This window comes from Arachis duranensis, chromosome 1, assembly GCF_000817695.3.
Source record: "Arachis duranensis cultivar V14167 chromosome 1, aradu.V14167.gnm2.J7QH, whole genome shotgun sequence".
NCBI lineage: Eukaryota > Viridiplantae > Streptophyta > Magnoliopsida > Fabales > Fabaceae > Arachis > Arachis duranensis.
The window spans coordinates 8,366,879-8,377,745 of NC_029772.3; the positions used below are offsets into that span (position 1 = coordinate 8,366,879).

The 10,867-nt window shown below is 30.2% G+C and overlaps 1 protein-coding gene across 1 annotated transcript in view; it reads left to right on the plus strand.

The window, feature by feature from the left end:
• Positions 1-3,515, plus strand: part of LOC107495554 (glucan endo-1,3-beta-glucosidase 12) — a 5,413-nt gene extending 1,898 nt beyond the window's left edge. The window contains 4 exon segments of the mRNA XM_016116701.3: positions 399-914; positions 3,097-3,127; positions 3,217-3,376; positions 3,378-3,515. Coding sequence (XP_015972187.3) covers positions 399-914; positions 3,097-3,127; positions 3,217-3,376; positions 3,378-3,434 — 764 coding nt within the window. The 3' untranslated portion in view covers positions 3,435-3,515.
• Positions 3,516-10,867: the final 7,352 nt, after the last annotated feature.

A 10,867-nucleotide genomic window follows, 5' to 3' on the forward strand; every position in this document is an offset into this window, starting at 1 on the left:
TTATAAAAATAACCAACTTAAAAATATTGTTTGTCACCGTGATAAAATATAATAAATTGATAAATAATTTAAAAAGTGTTAGATTTTAGTAACAAGCTGAAGAATAAGTTACTCTAACTTATTAAAAAAATAAAAAAATAAAATTTAATTTTAAAAATATAAAAATAAATAATTATTAAATATTTAAATTTTATCATAAAAAATAAATTAAATAAAAATTAAACACTAAATTATAAACACCATAAAATTCACCCAATATTCACCCAATGTTAAATGTTGTAAGAAAAAGTTGAATCCAGCTACACTTTTTTTACCCCTTGAATAAAAAGAAAAGCTTTAAATTTGAGGTCAATAATTTTCTAACAAGAATTGTCATTTTCACTATGAAATTACTACAGGTACCACAAGTAGGACAATGAAGGAAGAAGCAGCAAGACATGTGAATTCAATAAGACAAGAAATTAAACAGTTAATTTCCACTTCCACCACCAAAAGGGATATCACCACTCCAATCACAACAATCCCAAATTTGTTCCCAACATCCCCAATCCTAAACCCTAATTCTGACCCGGACACAAACTATTCCCCATCATCAACAACAACAATAATTCCAGGGATAGGGAGTACCAATACTCCACCCACATCAAATTCCACAGTAGTGCCCTCTCCTTCAGGTTCAAGTTGGTGCATTGCAAACCCTAGCGCTTCAATTAGGGCATTGCAAGTTGCATTGGACTATGCTTGTGGGTATGGTGGAACTGATTGTTCTGCAATTCAACCTGGTGGAAGCTGTTACAACCCTAATACAATTCGTGACCATGCTTCTTATGCATTCAATAAGTATTATCAGAAGAATCCTGTTCCAAATAGCTGCAATTTTGGTGGAACTGCTCTTGTTACTAGCACTAATCCAAGTTAGTAGCCTTTTGTTTTTAGTTTTTATATTAAGAGTTTAATTTTAATTTAGTAGTTCATTCATGTCCTTTCCGTAATTGTGAAAATTGGTTATTTTTGTTAACATGATAATATATAATTAAATATATATATATGTATTAATTATTGAGTAAATAATTTTTTTTTAATTATAAAAAATTTAGATGTTGATAAAATTTGATCATAGAATAATAAAATTAAAATTGTACACATAATAAAATAGAAGAAAACTGAAACAACGGAGTATAATATTAGTTGTCAAATAAAATTTATTTTTTATAGATATAATTTTAGTTTTATTTTTTATGGTCAGTTTTGTTAGTGTTAGAATTTTTCATAATAAAAAATGATTATTTATTCTTAATTATTATATATTTTTAATTTATGTGACAATCTTTTTAATATAAAATAGGATAAATTACTGTTGAGGTGCGAACTAAATCCAAATTTTGTTTTTAATGTTTGAAATATTTTAATTTGGATTTAAATGTTTTTTTTCTTATTTTTGTATTCTGATAAAAATTAAAACTTTATTTTGATTAAAAAATTAAATAATATAAAATAAAATATTTTGAAATAAAAATATGTTAATTTTAAACATTTAAGAAAAAATATTATCGTAAAATTTTTTTTAAATATATTGATATACTAGTATTTCAATAATTTTTCACTGTTAATTTTAATTATAAAAAATATATAATTAAGATTATCTATTAAAATTTTTTTCATTACCTTCACTTATAATGCAAGTAGTTTATTTGATACATGGTGTCAAAGGCTTATATTGTGGTGATATTACAATTTTGTTATACATATTTAAAAGTGTATTTATTCAAATATTAAAAAAAAAATTAAAACTTCTAATCTTTACCCTTGTCCTATACTAGGCAATCAGAGTACCTTTGAGGCTTTGATAGAAAACGGGCCACATAAAACTAGGGGTGGCAACACTACCCGAACCCGCGGGTACCCACCCCGCTCCTACCCGCTCGGGGCGGGTAATTACCCGCCCCCGCTCCAGGACGTATTTAAATTTTTACTTTAATTTATATTATGATGTGATGATGTTATATAAATTTTGAAATTTTATTTTATTTCTTAGATTTTAATAATTATAGGGACGGAACGGGTACTCACAGGGTGGGTTAGGGTTCAACCTTTTACTACCCGCATGTAGAAGCAGGGCAGATTTTATGCGGGTTATTAGGGCGGGGCGGGGTCGGGTAGAGCAAAAACCCGCCCCTACCCGCCCCGTTGCCACCCCTACATAAAACGACATATCCCTTTATTTGTGAAATTATTAGGTTCCTTTAATTTTTTCAGAAACAATATAAAAATAAATAGTAATAAATAATTAAATACTAAATAAAAGGAAAAACCTTTATTGCATATTTGAATAGACTGTGAAAGTGCCTTGGGTTCTGGAGATATGTAGTAACTACAAAGTTGCTCCTGACTATGCAACACACAAGCTTTTTGCCTTTTTCTCACTTTATTGGAAGCCGTATCTTGTCAATATCTACGGTTGTTCTTTATTGTTACAATTTATTTTTTAATTATTCTCAAAAGTGTATACATAATTTAAATAAGGACAATATGAATTCAAATTTGGTCCACTATATACTACATGATTTGAATTTTTTTTCTAATATCAGATTATTAGGAATAAATTTTTCAAAAATAACTTAAATTATGTGTTATACACTGATGCGAGTCTTTACAAAATATCGATAACATTTTGTTTTTCTATAATTAAAAAAATATTTTTTTTACAAAACGTCAATGATATTTTATTTTTTATAATTAATTTTTTTTTATAATATGTCAGTGACATTTTGTGCTGTTATTACGATAATTAAAACACTAAAATAATCAAATATTTTTGTATTTCACATTAAAATTATCCATATATATAAAAAAAATTAGCTACATGATTTGGATTACACAACTGACATTAGTAGTTTAGTACATTTGGATTATTAGGTTTATTATGGTGAATTTGTCTAAATTTATCAATCTATATTTTTTTAAGTTATTATGGAGAATATAAATAATGCACTATGATTTATAAGCACCATTTAGTGAATATTATTTTTGAGATCTAATTTTTCTCTTACCTTAATGTCATCTAAATTAACTCTGATAATTTATTATGATTTCCAGATTCTGGGACATGTCAATATCCATCCACCAGGTAACAACAATCTTTAACCACATATTTGGAATTGTTATTTATTTATTTATTTTTCAATCTTGTTAACATTTGGTGCCTAAATTTTTCAGCACAAGTTCATCAATCTTAAACACAACAAACACAAGTGGAGCAAATGTTTTTGGTTCAGTGCCTGTGCCCACAGACCCCTCTGCCTCTGGTGGAGTTACCACATCAAATAGCTTTCTTGAAATTTGCCTCATTATATGGACAATAATATCAATTTTGGAAAAACAATAATTTCTCTAACATGTATGAGAGGCATAATTTATTTTTCTTCTATCTATAGGTACATGAAGACACTTTGTAGAGAGAAATTAGAAATATATACCAATTAATTATATGATGGACATTACCAGAAATTAACTTATATCTTGCATAGAAATTTTGTTTTAATTTTTAAACCTTTTTTGTGTGCTGATATTTTTAAAAAATATTTTTTTTTTCTTAAGAAACATTGTCTTTTGTAAGAGATGTTCAGTAAAGTTTTAGTAAAGTTATTTGTGCTAATTTTTTTCTTAAGAAATATTTATCTTTATTTGTGTTAATTTCGTGTGCTGATTTCTTAGTAAAGTTTTAATCTTTTAAATGTAGTTTATTGACATTAATTTTTCAAAAATTATAACAGTTATGCTTGATAAATTAAAATAAGAGTGGTTTTGAGCAAGCAAAAGTTACAAAAATGTATTCGGTAAAATTGTTGTTAATATTCAAAATGATTTTAATAGTTAATAAATGTAATAAGGAATAAAAATAAAATAAATATGTAGTATATATTTCAAGCATATAGCTTAAATTAAAATGAAGAACTAAATTGATAAAAGTTAATTAGTCAGTGACTAAATAAGAGAATTGTAAATTGGGTTAAGAAAATTAAATTAAAAACAAATCAATGATAATTGATTTAAATTTAATTTGGTTTGGAGTACTCTAAAACTAAGGGTGGCAACGGATAGGGGTAGGTTTTTGCTCTACTTAATCCTGTCTCGTCTTATAATAATCCACATAAAACCCGTTCCACGCACTCTTATCTGCGGGTAGTAAAAAGTTGAATCTTAATCCGTCCCGCCTTTACCTCTCCCTATAATGATTAAAATTTAATAAATTAAATTAAATTTCAAAATTTATATAAATATTATCATATAGATAACATAAATTAAAATAAAATTTTAAATATAATATAATATTATTAATCATTTTACTAATTATTTTATATATATTACACATTTTATATATTAAAATTATACATATATATCGAGATGGATAGAGATGGATATTATCTAAACCCAATTTCACCTGCTCCATCCAAAAATTTGCCTGCTAAAAGTTCACCCCAAATAAATAGAAAAATGGTAGATACCTGTAAAACTCAAATTAAACCAATTTAGTTAATGGAGTCTTCTTTTTTTTAATGTCTTTTTAAATTAGAAAAATAAATAAAACCAAAAAGGATCAAGTGAAATGGGCACACGAACAGAACATGTCCCTCTTTGTAGCCTCATAAATCTGTGGGGACTATATGTGTTGGCTTTTTTTTTTAACCGCATCATAAGAATTTTATCGTTTATGCTAAAGAAAGTGTTATAATCAAGTTACGAGTTTAATTTTAATGTAATGATATAAAGGGTTTTACATAATTATATAATTATATTTATTTTTTTATAATTTTAATATAAAAAATAATTATTTTTATTAATGTAGTGTTAGGCAATATAAAAAATGTTATAATTATAAATTAATTTTTTATATATTATTTAATTATAAAATTTATCTTCTATTTTATAAATTATTATTTTATTTTTCATCTATTATGTTTATTAACAATTAAAAACAAAAACAATAACGAAATAGATCTTCCATTAATCGTCATAAATATTTGGCAATCCAAATTAATTAGTTTTTTTTATCCTTGATTCGTTACATTCGTAAATGTTAGTGAAATTGTGTTTCTTGATAATTCAATCGATTGGACGTATAACACAATCAATTGGATGTCACAAGACAGTATGGATTTTTTTGTAGAATTCAATCGATTGAAAGTGTAACACAATCGATTGATTTTTGTACGGCAATATGAGTTCTCAAAATTCAATCAATTGAAGTTGTTGCACAATCAATTGAACTGCGCTTAGAATGTGAGTTTTTTCTTGTTCAATCGATTGTTTGTGCTACCAATTTATTGAAATCTTCAAAACAATATGGATTTTCACAATTCAATCGATTGGTTGTGTTACCCAATCAATTGAATTGCGCACTGTGTTATATGTTACACCATTCTAAATTTTTCTCAATTATTATTTTATTATTCATCTATCATATATTTAAAATTCTATCTTCAATTTTTAAGTTTTTATTTTAATTTAAATACTCTAATTTTATCTCTTTTAATATTAAGATTATAAATTGGTGAATAATCTATCAATTTATTTTTCAATTACTCAATTCTATAACAATTGGAATCGTTTATCAATTTCCTTGATTATCAATTTTTTTCATTATTTTTGCTCATCGCTTATCCATCTACTTAATATCTAATTTTTCTTCATTATTTATCAATCTCTTTAATATCCAATATTTATTTATCATTATGCAATAAGTATATAATGAAGTATGTAAAATTAGTAATAATAATAGTAGATACAATGGAACAGGTTAATGCATATTAAGTTGAATAATTCCAGTTTATTGTATAATCATTATTATTATTATATCAAATAATGAATAAATATCATAGCACATAGTCTTAATTATCATGTAACTCTGCTAATAAATAAATGAAATTGTTATTAGGGATAAGTATTATTTTTGTCCCTAACATTGAGGGTCAAAATCAAAACCGTCTAAAATAACAACGAAATAAATATTTTATTACTCGTGAGTTTTATAAATATTTTGGCAAAATACTTGATCCGTTACATTTGTAAAAGCTAAGAAAATTGTATTTGTTGGTAATTCAATCGATTAGAAGTAAAACACAATCGATTGAATTTCGCACGACAATATGAGTTTTTTGTTTTTTAAATTCAATTGATTGAAAATGTTACACAATCGATTGAATTGCGCGATAGAATATGAATTTTTCTTGTTCAATAGATTGATAGTGTAACACACATGGTTCTGAAAACCGAACCGGACCGGCCGGTTCAACCGGAATAACCGAAAACCAATCACCTAGCCGATCCGGGTAATGTCAAAAACCGACTGGCAAAGAACCGGTAAAAAATCAGTCGAACCAGCGATTAACCGACAAACCAGAAGAATCGTCTGATTTTTTGGCGGTTTTATAGTTTGCAACTTGAGATGCCAAACGACGTCGTTTTGGCTTAAAAAAAAAAAAAGAGAATGGCATACGCGTAACCCACTAGACCACTAACCCTAATCTCCCCTTTCCCCTTTCCAAGTGCATTCAGCGGCCATTCACCCACCAAGGCCACCATTGCCACCAAGCTCCAGATTCCAGAAACCACCGAGCCACCCACAGCCATCCACAGCAGCCGCGACCACCACTGCGTTTTGCTTCTCGCTGAGCCCGCCTCCTCGTCGCCGAACATCGCCGAGCTCGCCGAGCCCGCCTCCTCATTCGCCACCCACAGCCATCCACAGCAGCCGCGACCACCACCGCGTTCTGCTTCTCGCTGAGCCCGCCTCCTCATCGCCGAACGTCGCCGAGCTCGCCGAGCCCGCCTCCTCATTCGCTGGTAAGACTCTGTTCTTGTCTTCTTGATTTATTTGCTGTCTTCTGGGCTTCTAGGTTCTGATCTTGATTTATGAGCTCGCCTGCTCAATGCTTGAACTTGCTTCCTTCTGAATTCTGATTATGATTTATGAGTTCTATGCTTCTTGATTTTGATTTTCTGAGGTTCTGATCTTGATTTATGAGCTCGCTTGTTCTATGCTGCCTTCTTGATTTTTGTTTTTGATTTTCTGAGGTTATTTTTATTGCTGTTTCATTATTTTCATGATTGCTGTTTTTGATTTTGAATATGTTTTATTGCTTCTGTTTGCTGCTTTATGATGAATATTTTTTGCTGCTTCTGAATATGTTTGCTGTTTTTGATTTTGAATATGTTTTACTGCTTCTGTTTGCTGCTTCATGATTTATTTGCTGCCTTCTGTTTATGATTTATGAGCTCGCCTCCTTCTGTGAATTTGGTTGCTGCTTCTGATTTTTTATTTTGATTGCTTCATGATTTTTAAGCTCGCCTCATCAGTGAATTTGTTTTTTTATTGATGTAGTTCTATTTATTGGTTAATTTTTTAGCTAATTGGTGTTTGTGTGTTAGGGTAGATCAATATGAATAACATGAAGGTTCCAAATGTTCCTGGTGGAGGGCTTTCTGCTCTGCTCAAAGTTAGCATCTTTGGTGGTCTTGCTGTGTATGGAGTTGCAAACAGCTTGTACAATGTTGAGGGAGGGTATTCTGATGTTTGTGATGTGTTTTGCAACTTGCAACACTTGTTCCATTCTGAAAGGGTATTCTGTGGAAGTATTTTGTTATGAATTTCTGGCTTGATGTAAAGTTTTTGTTTTGAGAACACTGGGAATGAACTTGAAGCTGTTTTTCTTGTCTTTCATGTTTTATGTATTATCATCTCTAGAGTTATATAGGTTCAAGGAAAGATTACAACCTGGGTTTGATCTAGCAGCATAGTATTTTACTATTTGTCGATAATTCATTGTTGAGCTGGGATAACAGGTCGATTCAGTTCATGATAAGTAGAAGTATTTGGCTCGGCTAGTCCTTAAATGCTTGCTTCTGAGTGAGTGAATTTCAAAGTCCTGCATATGGTAAACTGGTTGTTATGTATCAACAAACTATGCTTATCTGTACTAATATACCTTTGTTTTGAATAGTATCATTCAATTTATTTATACTTTACAGCCACAATTTAAGTGTTGCTAGATGATATGTACACAAGCCATGCCAATTTAAATTCTTTTGGGTTTCTTAGTATCACTATATTTCTCTTCCTTAATGATCTATGAAGTTGTTTAGTTATAAACTTTGATGTTTGAAGTTGTTTGTGAACCTCTAATATTAAGTTATGGATAATTTATTATGTGAAATTTTAAATTTTTAAGTTAGAAATTATTGAATTTATATATTTAAAATTATTTTTAGGTTTTTTAATAATTTTATTTAATATTTAATTAAACCGGTTGAACTCCAGTCGAACCAGTAAACCATTGAACCAATAACCTCACCGGTTTATTGACCGGTCCGGTTCTCGCAACCTTGGTAACACAATCGATTGATTTTGCACGACAATATGGATTTTTTTCAAAATTCAATTGATTGGAAGTGTTATACAATCGCATGATAATCACTACATCTACTCAAAAGTCGGATCAACCAGAAGTCACTAATTGTAGCGTCAGCCAATGAGTTTTGGAATATGTACACAAACCATGATAATTAAATTATATATGTATTTGTATAAAAATATATAGTAATTGATTTTGGTAGTTGATTTTAATGTATAAACAATATTTTTGTGTATATATATAATATGACTTTACTTTTGAAACTAGGGCGGAGCCACATATAGCGAAAGGGGCAATAACCCTCCCAAACTTCAAATTTTCTTTATAAATTGTGTATAAATTTTACTTTAACCTCCCTTAAAATTTTTATTTTACTCTTTTTCTATTACAAGATTAATTTTTGGCCCCTCCCTAAACTTCAACCTAGCTTCGCCCTATTGAAAGGAAAATTAGACGCTATTTCGCTGAATAGTATGCATTGTACATAATTGCTAACAAAATTGGAAGGAAAATTAATCAATGCAAAACACATTACTCTAAAGTATAAAGAATATAGTTGATTTACCATATTGGAAGTTCAACATGTTTAGACACAACCTTAATGTCATGCACATAGAGAAGAATATAGTTGATAGCATAATTGGAACTCTTTTGGATATTTCTGAAAAGACAAAAGATCATGTAGCTGCGTGTTTTGACCTTAAAGACATGGGTATCAAGAAAAACCTGCAACTAAAAGATACGAATGATGGTAAAAGAACTAAGTTAGCAAAGGCATGTTTCTCAATGATTGCAGCAGAGAAAATAATCTTTTGTAGTGTGTTAAAAGGGGCAAAATTACTAGACGGCAGCGCCTCCAATATCTCTCGATGTGTGCAGTAAACAGAAAAGAAGATTTCTGGTTACAAGACCCATGATGCTCATTTCATGTTACATTACTTGTTGCAAGTACCGATCAAGAGCATACTTCCTGACCATGTTGCTATCGCTTTAGTTCGATTATGTTCATTTTTTCGCCGAATATGTCAGAAGGTAATTAGCCTGGATGAGGTAGTTAACCTAGAAGCAGAGATTGTTGAGACATTATGCCAATTGGAGAGGATTTTTTCTCCAAGCTTTTTTTGACATAATGGTGCACTTGCCCATCCATTTGGCAAATGAAGTGAGGTTAGGTGGTCCAGTTCAATATCGTTGGATGTACCCTGTTGAATGATATATGTGCACACTAAAATCGTATGTTTGTAATAGAAGTCGTCCAGAAGGATCCATTGCCGAAGGATATTTGGCAAATAAGTGTATTAATTTTTGCTCAAGATATTTGCATGAAGATGTCCAGACAAGATTCAACAGAGTCCCTGAAAACAATGATGAGTGTGTTTCAAATGTGCTGCGAACTCCTAGTTTGTTTCCAAGCAAAGGATTTCCTTTGGGTCGAAAAATGGGAGATTTGTTCATGTTAGTTGAAAACTCAGAAATACAAGGTCATGCATACATCCTAAACAATTGTGATAAGATCGAAGTCTACATGAGGTATTTTGTTTGATTCATTGTCATTTCGTAGACCTCAATCATAACATTTTACCCTATTAACAAATAAGAATATGAATATTTGACCTTCAAAGAGCATGAGGAGGCAGTAAATGATAACAATCCACAAAGAACAAAGTGGGAGAAAGTCAAAGACCACAGTCAACAGTTTTCAGAATAGTTTAAAACTCATGCCATGAAAAAGGATGTGCCTGGTTGGGCAAAAGGGTTGGCTAGGGGTCTAAATTGAGTTGCAAAAATATTTTCAAGTTATGTTATCAATGGGTATAGGTTCATACAAGACACCGTGATGCGAGACGTAAAACCCAAAATAGTGGTGTCACATTGGAGGCATTGACTCCTAGTTTTGCTACTGTGAAAGATAAAAACCTAATTGAAGCAAAAGTAACCTACTATGGTAAAATACTTGATATGTTTGAATTAGATTATTATGGCTAATTTAAGGTTGTCCTCTTTAAGTGTGAGTGGTATACAGTTGCAAAAGACAACTTTGTCTCTCATATGTGTATTTCAGTAAAAAAAATGCTACCAAGAAGAACTATTTGTGCTAGCATCCCAAGTAAACCAATGCTTTTATGTGCAAGACCCATATGTGAGTAACAAACACTATGTTATGAAAATAATTCCAAGAGATTTATTTAGGATAAGTGATGACCTTGAGTCTGATTCCCCCATAATATATGCAAGGGAGCCATGTGAACCTGAAGTGATTTCTAGTCTCCCAAATGATAATGGCGAAGTTGATATGGTAAAGAATGATCTACAAGCAACCATTATAGATATGACTCCAAATATGTTTGCCAAACAACGTGGTAAGGAAGATGAGGAAAGCGAATACGAGTACATGGAGGACTCTAATTCTGAAACATCTTGACATGTTTTCATGTAATGTTGTTTTGGTAGAATTC